Source organism: Pseudophryne corroboree, chromosome 12 (assembly GCF_028390025.1).
Source record: "Pseudophryne corroboree isolate aPseCor3 chromosome 12, aPseCor3.hap2, whole genome shotgun sequence".
Lineage (NCBI taxonomy): Eukaryota > Metazoa > Chordata > Amphibia > Anura > Myobatrachidae > Pseudophryne > Pseudophryne corroboree.
In genome coordinates this window covers 118,153,705-118,170,829 of record NC_086455.1, presented here as the reverse complement: position 1 = coordinate 118,170,829, position 17,125 = coordinate 118,153,705, and the positions used below count along the sequence as shown (strand labels likewise).

General features: G+C 47.7%; 2 protein-coding genes across 5 annotated transcripts in view; one reads left to right on the top strand and one right to left on the bottom strand.

The window, feature by feature from the left end:
* Window positions 1–8,367, bottom strand: part of RPAP1 (RNA polymerase II associated protein 1) — a 210,377-nt gene extending 202,010 nt beyond the window's left edge. For both annotated transcript variants that reach the window (XM_063947921.1, XM_063947922.1), the window contains exon 1: window positions 8,260–8,367. The gene's annotated coding sequence lies outside the window, so the exon portion shown is untranslated. The remainder of the gene's footprint in view (window positions 1–8,259) is intronic.
* The window catches only part of SPC25 (SPC25 component of NDC80 kinetochore complex), a 31,991-nt gene continuing 22,506 nt past the window's right edge, over window positions 7,641–17,125 (top strand). The window contains exons 1-2 of one of the 3 annotated variants that reach the window (XM_063947925.1): window positions 7,641–7,660; window positions 12,507–12,684. In XM_063947925.1, coding sequence (XP_063803995.1) covers window positions 12,537–12,684 — 148 coding nt within the window. In that variant the 5' untranslated portion in view covers window positions 7,641–7,660; window positions 12,507–12,536. Of the gene's footprint in view, window positions 7,661–8,419; window positions 8,739–12,506; window positions 12,685–17,125 lie in introns of those variants that run through there. The other 2 variants (XM_063947924.1, XM_063947923.1) reach the window with 2 other exon arrangements.

Genomic DNA, 17,125 nt, shown 5'->3' with positions numbered 1-17,125 from the left:
GCCATTGCCCTCCTGCTTCTTGTGCCACCCTGTCTGTTTACGTGGGTGACTGCCATGATGTTGTCCGACTGGATCAACACCGGCTGACCTTGAAGCAGAGGTCTCGCTAAGCTTAGAGCATTGTAAATGGCCCTTAGCTTCAGGATATTTATGTGAAGTGATGTATCCAGGCTTGACCCTAAGCCCTGGATATTCCTTCCCTGTGTGACTGCTCCCCAGCCTCGCAGGCTGGCATCCGTGGTCACCAGGACCCAGTCCTGAATGCCGAATCTGCGGCCCTCTAGAAGATGAGCACTCTGCAACCACCACAGGATGGATACCCTTGTCCTTGGTGACAGGGTTATCCGCTGATGCATCTGAAAATGCGACCCGGACCATTTGTCCAGTAGGTTCCACTGGAAAGTTCTTGCGTGGAATCTAACGAATGGGATTTCTTCGTAGGAAGCCACCATTTTTACCCAGAACCCTTGTGCATTGATGCACTGAGACTTGGTTCGGTTTTAGGAGGTTCCTGATTAGCTCGGATAACTCCCTGGCTTTCTCTTCCGGGAGAAACACCTTTTTTCTGGACTGTGTCCAGGATCATCCCTAGGAAACAGAAGACAAGTCGTCGGAACCAGCTGCGATTTTGGAATATTGAGAATCCAATCGTGCTGCCGCAACACTACCTGAGATAGTGCTACACCGACCTCCAACTGTTCCCTGGATCTTACCCTTATCAGGGAATCGTCCAAGTAAGGGATAACTAAAATTCCCTTCCTTCGAAGGGATATCATTTCGTCCATTACCTTGGTAAAGACCCGGGGTGCCGTGGACCATCCCTACGGCAGCGTCTGAACTGATAGTGACAGTTCTGTACCATAACCTGAGGTACCCTTGGTGAGAAGGGTAAATTTTGACATGAAGGTAAGCATCCTTGATGTCCCGAGACATCATGTAGTCCCCTTCTTCCAGGTTCGCAATCACTGCTCTGAGTGACTCAATCTTGAATTTGAACCTCTGTATGTAAGTGTTCAAAGATTTTAGATTTAGAATCGGTCTCACCGAGCCGTCTGGCTTCGGTACCACAATAGTGTGGAATAATACCCCGTTCCCTGTTGCAGGAGGTGTACCTTGATTATCACCTGCTGGGAATACAGCTTGTGAATGGCTTCCAAAACTGCCTCCCTGTCAGAGGGAGACGTCGGTAAAGCCGACTTTTGGAAACGGCGAGGGGGAGACGTCTCGAATTCCAATATGTACCCCTGAGATATTACCTGAAGGATCCAGGGGTCTACTTGCGAGTGAGCCCACTGCGCACTGAAATTCATTGAGAACGGGCCCCTTGAGAGGCGACCTGGGGTACAAACGTGGATTTCCCAGCTGTTGCCGTGGCCACCAGGTCTAAAAGACCGACCCCAAATGTCCCCTTTCAAAGGCAATACTTCCAAATGCCGTTTGGAATCCGCATCACCTGACCATTTTACTGGTAGAATTGGACAACGCACTTATACTTGATGCCAGTCGGCAATTATTCCGCTGTGCATCATGCATATATAGAAATGCATCTTTTAAATGCTCTATAGGCAATAATATACTATCCTTATCTAGGATATCAATATTTCCAGTCAGGGAATCCGACCATGCCAACCCAGCACTGCACCTCCAGGCTGAGGCGATAGCTGGTCGCAGTATAACACCAGTATGTGTGTAAATACCTTTTTGGATACCCTCCTGCTTTCTATCAGCAGGATCCTTAAGGGCGGCCATCTCATGAGAGGGTAGAGCCCTTGTTCTTACAAGCGTGTGAGCGCCTTATCCCCCCTAGGGGGTGTTTCCCAACGCACCCTAACCTCTGGCGGGAAAGGGTATGCAGCCAATACTTTTTAAGAAATTATCAATTGTTATCGGGGGGAAACCCACGCATCATCACACACCTCATTTTATTTCTCAGATTCAGGAAAACTACAGGTAGTTTTTCCCTCACCGAACATAATACCCCTTTTTGGTGGTACTCGTATTATCAGAAATGTATAAAAACATTTTCCATTGTCTCAATCATGTAACGTGTGGCCCTACTGGAAATCACGGTTGTCTCTTCACCGTCGACACAGGAGTCAGTATCCGTGTCGGCGTCTGTATCTGCCATCTGAGGTAACGGCCGCTTTAGAGCCCCTGACGGCCTATGAGACGTCTGGACAGGCACAAGCTGAGTAGCCGGCTGTCTCATGTCAACCACTGTTTTTTTTTATATATAGCTGACACTGTCACGTAATTTTCAACAGTACATCCACTCAGGTGTCGACCCCCTAGGGGGTGACATCACTGTTACAGACACTCTGCTCCGTCTCCACATCATTTTTCTCCTCATACATGTCGACACAAACGTACCGACACACAGCACACACACAGGGAATGCTCTGATAGAGGACAGGACCCCACTAGCCCTTTGGGGAGACAGAGGGAGAGTATGCCAGCACACACCAGAGCGCTATATATATACAGGGATAACCTTATATAAGTGTTTTTCCCCTTATAGCTGCTGTATGTTTTAATACTGCGCCTAATTAGTGCCCCCCTCTCTTTTTTCTGTAGTGTAGTGACTGCAGGGAAGAGCCAGGGAGCTTCCCTCCAACTGAGCTGTGAGAGAAAATGGCGCCAGTGTGCTGAGGAGATAGGCTCCGCCCCCTTTTCGGCGGCCTTATCTCCCGGTTTTTCGTATATTCTGGCAGGGGTTAAATGCATCCATATAGCCCAGGAGCTATATGTGATGTATTTTTAGGTATTTCTGTCATGTTTTATTGCGTCTCAGGGCGCCCCGCCCAGCGCCCTGCACCCTCAGTGACCGGAGTATGAAGTGTGCTGAGAGCAATTGCGCACAGCTGCAGTGCTGTGCGCTACCTTATTGAAGACAGGAATGTCTTCTGCCGCCGATTTTTCCGGACCTCTTCGCTCTTCTGGCTCTGTAAGGGGGCCGGCGGCGCGGCTCCGGGACCCATCCAGGCTGGACCTGTGATCGTCCCTCTGGAGCTAATGTCCAGTAGCCAAGAAGCCCAATCCACTCTGCACGCAGGTGAGTTCGCTTCTTCTCCCCTTAGTCCCTCGATGCAGTGAGCCTGTTGCCAGCAGGTCTCACTGAAAATAACAAACCTAAACTAAAACTTTCACTAAGAAGCTCAGGAGAGCCCCTAGTGTGCACCCTTCTCGTCGGGCACAGAAATCTAACTGAGGCTTGGAGGAGGGTCATAGGGGGAGGAGCCAGTGCACACCAGTTAGTCCTAAAGCTTTCTTTAGATGTGCCCAGTCTCCTGCGGAGCCGCTATTCCCCATGGTCCTTACGGAGTCCCCAGCATCCACTTAGGACGTTAGAGAAATACATTTAACCAGGCTGTTGGCACTAGTCAGATTATAAATGCAAACACTTGAAAAGGCGAATCAATTAAAAGAAAAATTAAAACATAACATAATAAAAACACAATGGGGGGGAAATTCAATTGCTTTTACGGCACTCTAGTGACCAATCTCCTGGGAGATAACGGGGTGCAATTCAATTGTTGTTGTTTTTTTATTGTGCTACTCGTGCCTAGCCAGCCCGGGTTAGCAGTGTACAATAAAAGAAAAATAGTACTTATTACAGCGCTCCTTAACAAAAAAACAAAAAAACGGAGCAGCCTCCAATGAAAAAGATATCAATCTTCAAACACAAAGTCCAAAGGTTGTCATTGGAGATGGCGCTCCTCTCTTTCCATAATGTCCCTTAGTTAAAAAAAGAAAAATAACAAAACATAGTGTAGTTTGTTTCTTAACATGCAAATATAACCCTGTGTTCAGATGATGAAAAAAAGGGTGCACCTCCTGAAGACCACTCTTAATAATTCAATTACCTTAGGTATTACCTCAAGGGGGTCATTCCGAGTTGATCGCTCGCTAGCTATTTTTTTGTAGCGCTGCAAACAGATAGTCGCCGCCTAGGAGTGTATTTTCGCTTTGCAAGTGTGCGAACGCTTGTGCAGCCGAGCACTACAAAAAAAGTTTTGTGCAGTTTCTGAGTAGGTCTGAACTTTCTCAGCCGCTGCGATCGCTTCAGCCTGTCCGGGACCGGAATTGACGTCAGACACCCACCCTGCAAACGCTTGGACACGCCTGCGTTTTTCCAACCACTCCCAGAAAATGGTCAGTTGACACCCACAAACGCCTTCTTTCTGTCAATCTTCTTGCGATCGGCTGTGCGAATGGATTCTTTGTTAAATCCATCGACCAGGAACGTTCCAATTTGTACCCGTACGACGCGCCTGCTCATTGCGGTGCATACACATGCGCAGTTTTGCAGAGTTTTGACCTGATAGCAGCGCTGCAAAAAATAGCTAGCGTGCGATCAGGTCGGAATGACCCCCAATATTAGGAGATAGAAATCCGCAACCAATCAATGAGCACACCCCTTGTGGAGATATGGTTACCTTACTAGTACCCCCAATAAAATGAGGTTATGGAGCATGAACATTTTCCAAGGCAAGCAGCAGGAAAATGAATCCCCTTTATTGCTGGTTCCATTTCAAAGAATCCCCAGATTTGTATGGAAAAAGACACATATGTTGTGTAGTGTGATATAGTTTGAAAAAAAGTTTTAATAAAACACACACTTTAAACATTACACATTAAAAAACATATAAAAAAGGGAAAAGCATCCCAATGTGTATGTACGCCTACCAGATGGTTATTTTCTGAGTAAAATACAGACCAACGCACAGTTAAGAGTCCCAGTTACACTCCAAATAGGCGGTCCTCAGTCCTCAGGCATAGGCAGTCAAGTACACGCCACATAGGGTTTCCCTCCGATGGCAACGCGTATTGGTTTCCCTTCATCAGGACGTGGATATCCTATACAGGAGGTGCTTGTTCACCACACCCTTTTTTTTCCATCACACAGGGTTATATTTGCATGTAAAAAACAAACTACACTATATTTTGTTATAACTTTATGAATGGGCAGTACTAAATATATCTGGAATGAATGTGACGTTCACAACGCAAGAAGACTATAGTGAGTCTGAAACATTTTAGAATGATCATTTCAGCTAGTCAGTAACTATTCAGGGAACACAACAGTATCATGCTTTTATACCTGTTGATTCAAGTACATCGAAAATATCTGAAAACCTTTTCTAAGGCTACAACATCATCTACAGTATTCGTTACAAAATCTCTAAACAAACTCCAGTTGACACAAATAAATGGCTAGATATCCGTTGTATATAACAAGAATGCTTATGTGATGGACAAGAATGAAGACAACTTAAAAGTGACCTTCCTTCATCCAGCTGGACCCTCACTATCATTCTTCTATTCAGGGAAGCCTGATGTACTATGGAAACCTCTAATAGATGTCTAACGCAACGTCGACCCTATAACTCCAACTGGAAGAATTTAGGTCACGTCTCCTGATGACACTTTATAAACCACTGAGGCATTGTCAAACTATCTTCAGCTAACATTGTTGACTGACTGCTTATGTTGCTGACCTGCGATTGGCTAGTCGCCACCCAAGGGGGAGTGGAAATTCACCCGTGCAAGTGTGCGATCGCATGCGGGCAGCTGCAAATCCGTTTGCACCTCAGTGTGTGCAGTCTGTGCGTAGCCCAGGACTTACTCCTACAGTGCGATGAGAACGGGCTGATCGGGGCCGGAGCTGACGTCAGACCCTCCCTGAAAACACTTGGGAACGCCTGCGTTTTTCCAAACACTCCCAGTAAACAGTCAGTTACCACCCACAAACGGCCTCTTCCTATCAATAACCTTGCGAACGCCCATGCAAATTACATTTTCGCACCATCCTGTCGCTGAGAGGCGACGCCCTTTGTTGTTGTCTGCTGTGCGAGCGCATTGCGGTGCATACGCATGCGCAGTTATTACCCGATCGCCTGCTCTGCAAAAACGCACAGCAGCGATCGGGTCTGAATCGGGCCCATAGTTTATTGTGTTGTATATCATAGGAAAGGGCATCAAAAACACAGTCAAATGACACCACTCCCACCTCTCTATCTTAGTTAGGAGAGCTGCTATGGAGATTTGAAAATACGCTGGATGTGCGTTTTTGACAGAATTTTAAAATGTTACATAGCCATATTTTGGAAACGGCATGAGATATTTAAATAATAATTTGTATTTTTCTCAGACTACATATATATATACTCTCCATATACCAAATTTTATAAAAAATATGAGCTGGTGAGGTAAAATTAGTGTGTTGATTTGACATGGAATGACCCAGGTTGGTCATACAGGGGGATGTAGTCAAGAGACCAGCGGTCACAAACCAGGCAGTTGAACCCTGACGACCACAATCTCAATGGTGAGTATTAGGGTTAGTTATAGGGTTAGACACTAGGGGGTAAATTTACTAAGATGGGAGTTCTATTTAAGATGGGATGTTGCCCATAGCAACCAATCAGATTCTACTTCCGATTTATCTAGACCCTTCTAGAAGATAATACCTGGAATCTGATTGGTTGTTATGGGCAACTTCCCATCTTAAATAGAACTCCCATCTTAGTAAATTTACCCCTAGGGATGGGTTAAGCTACGGGAGGGAACATTAGGATTAGGCTGCCGAAGGGAACGGTTCGTGTTAGAATACTCACTGAAAAGCGTCACGATTCCAACCGCTGGGATATTGTACCCAACAGGGTACTATATATCCACATTTAAGGTATTTACGCAAAGTCACATTTATATATATACTAAATTCAGCGCCGGAGTTTGTCTTGTATTTTAATAAGAATATAGCAATAAGATAAAGGAACCACACTGCACCAGGGACGTGCAGTCAGGAGAAGCAGAGCCTCCCTTGTCATACTCCTGAGATTTTATATAAAAACGATTAGAATACAAAAAAAAGATAGTTATAACATAGGGCCTAACTCAGACCCTGTCACTGATGTGCAAAAATCGCTATGAAGTGAGTTTTTGCACATCTGCGCATGCGTGTACACCGATATGCATATGTGCAAAGTCCTAAACTGCACTCTCTTCAGAACGCAGTTTAAGACCTGGATGGGGGCAGGAACGTAGACACTCTGTTTAAGGGTTTCTGGGGCGGATCGCAGCAGCTGCGTGGCATCACACGCAGCCGCTGCAACCCTTAACATGGTGGGTAGTTATCTGCGTTCGCAGCTAGGTTGCATAGGCAGAGAGCTACTCAAAACATGCGAAAGCATCGCCGCCGTGCGATGCTTTGACATGTCTGCTGGGGGGGGGGGGGGGGCTGGATTAGGCATGCGGGTGGACTTGCCCTGTGCTGGACGTCCACATGTATGTCAAGGAATTTGATCGCAGATGTACGTTTTTTCGCACATCTACTATCAGGTCTGAATTACCCCCATAAACATCTTCTTTGTTTATTGTAATCCTTTTTATACCTAACACTCGCCAGCTTTGTGGAGATCCCTGGAGCTGCAGGGAGACGAGAAATGAGGCAGCAACGGCACTGCCTCGGTTCTACAGTCAGACACTGCTTTGCAGAGCTCGGGGCAGGGCCACACCATGGGCAGTAACCCTGCACAGAAAGGGAGCTAATAAAGGCATGCCTTGTGCACTGATGGACACTTGGATGTGTCATGTGACCAGGAAGTGCACTGTAGTCAGAGCTCAGTCAGCAGCAGCAGGAGAAGACACCGGGATACAGGTAGGAGACTCAATGGACACTTGTAGCTTAGTGAGGAAAAAGTTACGGTGAGATAGGCTCCAAGCATTCAGGCCCATTCGCATGTGTGCCTCCCCAGCCATTTACCTCACCGCACTTATCATTACGTCCAATCTCCATCCCTCATCCCACTGCAATCCCCAAATGCACAAAGATACAACACACAATTGCAATCAAGGACTGAAACCGTTTAGTGGCAGCATATCCCTAAGTCCTAATACCCCAAGCACAAACAGTATTAAAACAAACAGAATCGTATTACTGTTTATTTGATAATTTCAACTGTAATTATTAGTACATCAAAATCTGCCTGCGTGCAGTAACGTGTAAGTAGGTTGCGGCACGCAAACATGCACATATTCTGTATTTTTCCCGTCCAATGAGCTCTCACTGTACCCGGTAGCCTGTACCCTGATGCTGTGTGCGCTCTACTCTCTCTCCAGACATACAGTATGTAAACTATATATGCCAAACTAACGCCTGACATCTCTTTGGATTTAGCACATTAACGTTACATTTTTATTAAGCGTTTCTGCATATTTAACAGGCCAAGTTTCTACAACACATTATAAGACACTCACCCACAACAGATCAGATACTCAGTCAGTGCTAAGCAGTGGCACATGTGCACACTTCCGCCATCATCTCGGTAACGTCATTTCCGGTCTTTGGAACGCAGACGTTAGCGTCAGAGCAACAAGGGCAATACATTGCCTAGACGTGCTGACAGTTGTTGTTTTTTTTTGAGTCGACAAAATTTTGGTTGCTCAGTCTCGTCGGTCTATTGTCTTTACACAATTACATGTGTAATTTTATTTGCACGACGTTGTTCAACATTAGAAGGAAATAAATGGCTATGCCGACTGCACGAGTAGGATTATGCCAGTAACAAAGATGGCGGACACGTTTCTGCATCCTGAATTCGACGTTACGATTACAGATAGGTGTTTGATCTGCTAGGCTGAGGGACGTCATTGATTGAACAAGCTGCGCGGCAACTTTCAAAATTGTATGAGATCGGGCAGGGTGCGGGCGAATGATCCTTAGCCGGAGATCTGACGTGAGTAACGGGGAAGGATCAATGTAGATTATAGTCCCAGGAGGCCACATTCATGGGTGGGAGGTTCCGTGCTGCTTCATTAGGTTCCCTGTCCTAGTAACTTGGGGGTCTCTGTCCTATGTTAGCAACTTGGGGGGATGTTCGTTCTATCCTACGTTAGTAACTAGGGTGGGGGTCTGTCTGTCCTACGTTAGTAACTAGGGTGGGGGTCTGTCTGTCCTACGTTAGTAACTAGGGTGGGAGTCTGTCCTACGTTAGTAACTAGGGTGGGGGTCTGTCTGTCCTACGTTAGTAACTAGGATGGGGGTCTGTCTGTCCAATGTTAGTAACTAGGATGGGGGTCTGCCTGTCCTATGTTAGTAACTAGGGTGCGGGTCTCTCTGTCCTATGTTAGTAACTAGGGTGGGGGTCTCTCTGTCCTATGTTAGTAACTAGGGTGGGGGTCTCTCTGTCCTATGTTAGTAACTAGGGTGGGGGTCTCTCTGTCCTATGTTAGTAACTAGGGTGGGGTCTCTCTGTCCTATGTTAGTAACTAGGGTGGGGGTCTCTCTGTCCTATGTTAGTAACTAGGGTGGGGGTCTCTCTGTCCTATGTTAGTAACTAGGGTGGGGGTCTCTCTGTCCTATGTTAGTAACTAGGGTGGGGGTCTCTCTGTCCTATGTTAGTAACTAGGGTGGGGGTCTCTCTGTCCTAGGTTAGTAACTAGGGTGGGGGTCTCTGTCCTATGTTAGTAACTAGGGTGGGGGTCTCTCTGTCCTATGTTAGTAACTAGGGTGGGGGTCTCTCTGACCTAGGTTATACCCCTTTAACACTCACACAGCCGGGTCACTTCCGGGATGCATTCCCGGGACTGACCCCTTTCACACTGCACTAAGACCTGGGATCGACCCGGGACAGCCCCATTTACACTGATCCCGGGATATCCCTGCGAATGCATATGTATGTCATTACATATGCATCCAGGACGCTCCCCTGGGCTCTGAAAGATGACATCATCTTTACAGAGCCCAAGAAGCTCCAATCCGAGGCCTTTTAACAGTCCCGGGTAGAGAATCCCGGGACTGACCCCTTTCATACTACACTGCTTCCCGGGACGGTCCCAGATTCAAGCCTGGTCGAGACCTGGGATGAAATCCCGGGATGCTCGTCCCGGGAAATTGTCCCTGTACCCTTTCACACTGAGCAATATCCAGGGATGATGCGCATTCAAGTGCAATATCCCAGGATATTTTTGCGAGTGTAAAAGGGGTATTAGTAACTTGGGCGGGAGGGTCTCCTGAGCTTTGTCCTGCTAAGGCTTAGATCATAGTTATTCTCTTCCAGTTACACAGCCCCCACCATCTTGTTTTAACTCTTTTGTTGCTGGGCACTGAACACTAATCAGTCACTCAGTATATAGGGGGAAGTTGGCACAGCCCAGCTGGACATTTTGTTACATACACTTCACATGAAATCCAGTTTATGAAACCTCTTTCTGTGTTTAAACATCACAACCCAGTGCCGGTACTTGCCTATGTGCCATGTCCCAGCATGACGCAGAGGACCGCATTGCACTGCATCCTTGAACTAAGCGATCCTGGCTGCAGTCATTCTCCTTGCCTATGGCTATTACATTTACACTTCAGCGCTGATCCAGGTTTGCGACAACTGGTTTCCAGGACCTGTGTGTTCCTCTCCCATCGTACCACCTGGTTAGGGTAGACATTTTGCACCCTAAAGCAAGCATTCCCAAGGAATTCCACCAGTTGCGGTCTGTAAAAATAAATGTAACCTTTATTGAAAAGTATTGCACTACTGCTGTGTTGTGTCTTCTTTTTTTTTTTTCGTTTACTGTTGAGCGTATCACCATTGATACTAATAAGAGGAGTGAAGGATCTGGAAGTCATTTGTGGAGGTAGTACTCTGACATACTGTAACTAAATAAGGAGGGATCTTCAAGCACTAACATGCTAGTAAGAAGGAGCAAGATTGCTGGTAAATTGTGGACTAATTCTGTGACGTGTATTCCAAATGACTTTAAAAATAGGGGGGTCAATCCAATTACGGGTGAAGGGTGCGAGTTTCCTTTATTGCAATGGCACCGCATGTCTCTGCCCTGATCTCACCCTGAATTTACACAATTTTGTAAGCATCCCCCCCACACACACAAGTACACTTCCTACGTGCCTCTTATAATCTAAATAGGCCCATCAGGATTCCCCTTTTTTTTTTATCACTACTGCTGAAGCCCAGGCAGAGAGTTGGGACTGCACACTTACCTCCTCACTAGAGCACACTTACCTCCTCACTAGACCACACTGACAGTGCGACTGACCTAGCCCAAATGCAGAGGTCATGTGATGTGCCCACAAGTCTTTCCCCAGCCACCAGCACACCTACACAATCTCGTGTGACCCTGCTTTGGCTTCCAGGTAGCCAGCAGCTGTGCCACTTAAAATACTGTCCTACAGTTTTGAGGCAGCTTGGAGGAACAGGCCCCATGCAGCCTGTGTAGGCGAGAGAGGCAACAAGTTGGCACAAATTGCGGCCTACAGACTGTATTTTGGCCACCCCTGCTCTAGAGAACAGATATTGATGCCTCACAGTAAAAAAAAAAAATTCTATCCTATATAATAAAAGCCAAGTCTGCTCCTCACCTCTGTTATGTGCACTGCCGGCCACTAGATGCCGCCAATCAGACTTTATTTCTTTGTGTGCTGGAAGCTGACACAGCTCAAATTGAAAAAGAAACTGCAGGGAGATGTTGCAGCCTCCTAACCTGCTGCTGATATGATCTGTTTCACACTTGCTGCATACGGAGAGAGTGGGTGTAGGAGCAGATAGGGACTGGGGATGGAGAGTGGGTTAGGGAAGCCAATCCTGGAATACCCGGGATTGGCTTTTAACTCGCCCCACCCACATAACTAACCATATACCACATGCGGGTGGGAAACTCCACAGTATCTCTCCCCCGGCGGCGGCGGCGCAGCGTGACCTCGCGCTGCACTGGGAAGCCGGAAAGGAGGAAGCCGGGCAGCGTCTGAGCGTCCTGTGGATGCTCAATGTTGATCCCTCAATCCCCAATTTTTGGACCTTCCAATGTCTGGATTGAATCACGGCCATTTTTGGCCCTAAATCCCAGGATCCTGCCGATCCCGGGATTGGCCTCCCTAGTTAGGGGCAAATAGGGACTGGGGGAGAAAGAAAGTGGGCAGGAGGGTTAGTCCAGATAGGGACTGGGGAGAGAGAAGAGGTAGAGGCAGATAGGTCATAGGGGGGTGAGTGGGGGGAGGAGTTGGTCCAGATAGGGACTGGGGAGAGAGAAGAGGTAGGGGCAGATAGGGGGAGGGGTTGGGTTAGATAGGTACTAGGGAGAGTGGAGTGGTAGGAGCAAATATGGACAGTAGAGAGAGATATAGATTTTCTTTTCAATATAGTCGGCTACACCCGTGTATAATGCCGACATGTATATACGCTTCACCTGTGTACAATGCCCACATGTAACCTTGGGCTCATATATTGCTTGTAAATCTGGCTCTGGTACTATGCTTCTGAGCCATTTACCTCACCTCATGTGCCTGACACACACACTCAGCATGACAGAGACCTGTCTCCCAGCAGCAGGACTTCCAGGAACCCAGCAGCTCCTGTTTGAGTAGCAACCACCCTCCTAATATAATCTGGCCCTGGTGTCCGTCATTGTGACAGGCTTTTAGCTAGTGTAGTAATTGTTCATGCTTGAGGATAAGAAAGGGTAACAATAAGCTTCCATGCTTCTGTATGTTTCAGAGCAGATAAACCCCATTCAGGAGAGCCGGCATGTCCACTATAAGGTTGGGTGACGAGCAGTGCCTATGCGCCTGCATGCAGGATTTCCGAACACGCTTCATCAGTCAGGGCAGCGAGGAGACCAGCTCGTTAGAGGATTTCAAGGCTTTATACAAAGCGTCTCTGAAAGATCGTTTGGGTAAGAATACACAGCCCTTTGATCTCGCACTGTGTAATGTATTTGCAATTTCAGTAACTAATTTTACACTCCTACTTTACAGTGAATTTTTACAATATCGCTTAATTTTACATTTGTAAAATATTGAATTAACAACTTAATATATTTTTCCAAATACATGCAAGAATTATATTGAGTTAGGCTAAGAACATTTACTTACAGTTATCCAATTTTATTTAAAAAAAAAAACCTTACGTCCTAGAGGATGCTGGGGTCCACATTAGTACCATGGGGTATAGACGTGTCCACCAGGAGCCATTGACACTTTAAAAGTTTGAGAGTGTGGGCTGGCTCCTCCCTCTATGCCCCTCCTACCAGACTCTGTTTAGAAAATGTGCCCGGTGGAGCCGGTCACAGCTAGGGGAGCTCTACAGAGCTTTTCTAGTACAGTTTATTTAGAGTTTATTTTTTTACAGGGAGGCTGCTGGCAACAGCCTTCCTGCAGTGAGGGACTAAGGGGGAGAGCAGTGTCCGCCCTGCAGGGTCTGAGCCACTGACTCCGCTGACTGGACACTGAGCTCCAGAGGGGTCGGATCGCTCTCCGCCACAGGAGACCGCTCGCCCCAGCAGCATGCCGCCAACCCCTGAAGATATGGTGAGTGGGTCAACGACCCCCATAGAAAGCGGAGGGCTGGTGTGAAGATGGCGGCAACGGGGAGGGAGCGCAGTATCAACTGCGCTCCTGGTGCGGCGCTGTGAGGGGCGCCCTGGGCCAGCGCTTACCTCCACACTGGTCCAGAAGTCTGTTGGGGTCCGCGGATCTCAGCCAGCACATTTACCTCAGGCCAGAATAATCCTTGAAGAGCGGGAAGACAGCGCCATTAAGGGGGCGGAGCTTATCCTCAGAGCGGACCCCGCAGCATTCCAGCGCCATTTTGCTGCCTGCACAGCGCTGAGAGGAAGAACAGGTACCTCCACAGCAACTCAGGCTGTACACTGTACCAGGGGGTTGTAGAAGGGAGGGGAGGCTGTAATTAGACTGTGTTCTATTAAGGAGCACAGTCAGCGCTGACAAGGGGTCTCCCTTTGCTAAAAAGCGCTTTGTGTGGGTTGGCTCCAATCTCTGTGTCTCTCTTGCCATTCTTAAGGGGGAAACTCTGTCTGCCCCCACGTGTGTGTGTGTGTGTGTGTGTGTGTGTGTGTGTGTGTGTGTGTGTGGAGTGTTTGGTGGTCTCCTTTAGCTATGTCCAGGGACACTCTGTCATATGCTACAGAAGATTTATCCTCCCAGGATGAGCCCATTCCATGTAATCAGGATAGCACTGGTTTAGCACAGATACCAGCAATGGAACCTGAGTGGATTTCCTCTATCAAAACTTGGATTTCTCAGATTTCTGACAGGGTTGCAAGTAATGAATCTGCAACCCAGGTATTACAGAGCTCTATGGCAGTATGGCCTGTTTCTGGTACCTCAGGACGCCCCACTATATACCCCCACGAACGTGCGCTTGTGCATTTTACATAAGACAACATGGATACCGATTCTGACACCACTAGCGGTGATGGGGATGTGTTGAGGGGGTCCGCATCTCTTGCAAAGGGGGTGCAATTGTTGATAGAGGCTATCAGGGATGTGTTGAATGTTAATAATACCACACTTGGGCAGGTTGAGGAGGCCTTTTTCACTGAAAATAAAAAACCTCGCTAACCTTCCCTGCGTCAAAGGAATTGAATGCTATATTTGAAAAAGCATGGGAAAACCCTGAGAAAAAATTCCAGCTCCCTAAAACGGTCAAGGTGGCGTTTCCTTTCCCTGAGGAGGATAGGAAAAAAATGGGAAAACCTGCCGATTGTTGACGCATCTGTGTCCAGACTCTCAAAGAAGGTGGTTTTACCTGTTCCAGGATATACCGCCTTAAAGGAGCCGGCTGATAGGAAAATTGATAATACGCTTAAATCAATGTACACTGCTTCAGGGGCCAATTACGTCCCACTATTGCTACTGCATGGATTGTAAAGGCGATCGTAAAGTGGTCGGCTGCCTTACTTGAGGATTTGGATAAGATGGACCGGGATGACATTGCATTGTATTCACGCAACCTACATGATTCAGCAGGTTTTATGGTAGAGTCCATGAAGGACCTGGGTTCCATGGCTGCGGGAATATCTTCCATGTCTGTTTCAGCTCATCAGGGACTGTGGCTGCGCCAGTGGTCGGCCGACTCGGAATCCAGGAAAAGTGTGGAGTCCCTACCCTACACAGGTCAGGCTCTTTTTGGGGAAGCTCTAGACGCGTGGATATTCACGGCTTATGCGGGTAAGTCTCAGTTTCTTCCCTCAGCAGCACCTGCTCCGAATAAATCTTTCTCCTCATCTGCAACGCAGTCCTTTCGGCCTAACAAGCCTAGAAAGACCAGGACGTCCAATACCTTCTTTAGGGGAGGTCGGGTTAAGTCCAAGAAACTTGCCGCTGCAGGTTCCCAGGAACAGAAGCCTGCTTCAGGTACGGCAAAGTCCTCCGCATGACGGTGGACTGCGCGGCCTGGAGGTGGGGCCAGTGGGAGCGAGACTCAGACACTTCAGTAATGTCTGGGTATCGTCCGGCCTGGATCCCTGGGTGGTAGATATTGTGTCTCAGGGATACAGGCTGGAATTTCAGAGTCTCCCTCCTCATCGCTTTTTCAAATCAGTCTTAACAACTCTGTTGGCAGACAGCACTGTTACAAGATGCTGTTCAAAAACTGGTGGAGGCACAGGTCATTGTGCCGGTACCACCTCACATGCAGAACAAAGTTTACTATTTGAACCTTTTCGTGGTACCGAAACCGGATGGTTCGGTCAGGCCCATTCTGAACCTAAAATCATTGAACCCCTTTCTAAAAGAGTTCAAGTTCAAGAGGGAGTCTCTCAGGACGGTGATATCAGGTCTGGAAGAGGGGGTATTCCTGGTATCCCTGGCTATCAAGGATGCGTACCTCCACATTCTGATCTGGCTGCCGCATCAGGCTTATCTCCGTTTCGCATTGCTGGACTGTCATCTCCAGTTCCAGGCCCTGCCATTCGGCCTCTCCACAGCACCAATGGTGTTTACCAAGGTGATGGCAGAAATGATGGTTCTCCTCCGCAAGCAGGGTGTGAACATCATTCCATATCTGAACGATCGGCTGATAAAAGCATCGTCCAAGGAGAAGCTGCTGCAGTCCATTGTTCTCACAACACGACTTCTCGAGAGTCATGGTTGGATTCTGAACCTTCCAAAGTCACTTTGGAACCAACCCAGAGGTTTTTATTTCTAGGAATGATCCTGGGAGTTAGGGTGGGGGACAGTCACCAGCCTTGCGTGGTGTCAGAGCTGCTTCCCCGCTGCAGGACCACCTTCCTGAGAGGTTGTTTGTTCAGCGGGGCACTGCGCCTTGGCCGTCGCAATCGCAGCACACCGCACACCCCCTAACACTAGCCTGAATGTGACTACAGTGGTGAGTACAAACCGGGGGCCCCGGTTCAAGGTGCGGCTGACACGCAGGGGAGGCATATGGAACCCTCCTGGGGGGACCTGCTGTAGTCCCCTATGTACATTGGCTAGCGGTGGCTTAAATTAGCACTTGTGTGATGTTTTTAAGCATTTTAGGAGACATTGCTAGTATAAAAAACTCTGTAGCTCTGGCGCCATGAGGGGGGCAGAGCTACCACAGAGCGGGACCAGCTGTATTTTGGCGCCTTCCTCTGCTTACAGCAGCAGCAGGCTCGCACAGCTCCCTCTGACACTCAAGACACGCTGAAAAACTGGTACAGGGTGTAGCAAAGGGGGAGAGCCGCTATTATACACAATCTGTGTCCTATGCATGACAGAAATCATAGGTTTTCACTGTGGTATAATAATCTGACAGCCTCACTGGGGCTGTATAGCTGGGGTGTGCTGGTCTCCTCTATATCTCCCTCTCACATACAGTAAGGGCAGGCTTGCTAAATATTACTGTCTGTGTGTATGTCATTGTGATTTACTGTGAACATGGGTAAACACAAACTATACAGTGTATGCCACACCAGATTCTCTCCCTTATCATCTGATTCTGTATCATGTGACTAATGCAGCCAATCTTCACAACTCAGTGAGGAGGGAGAGGGTCAAGAGCTTTCCTGGCTAGGGGCCCTTAAAAATATGATGTCGGATATGTCATCACAACTCACTTCTAATGTTCAAAAAACTCAGCTACTACAACAAGCTGTTGCAGACCTAGCTGCTAGGGCAGATGTTGCATAGACCCCCACCCCCCCTTCCTCTTTCTAACTCAGGACCGCAGAAGCGCGGTCTACCTGCTCTACTCTCTGATTCAGATGAAGAGGTACAGGAGGATGGGGAGGACTTGGATCCCATTAATGGGGATTCGACTTCTGCTCAGGATATTGAACCCCTCATTCTGGTTATACGTGTTACAACTCCCTCTAGAGGACGCTGCTTCAC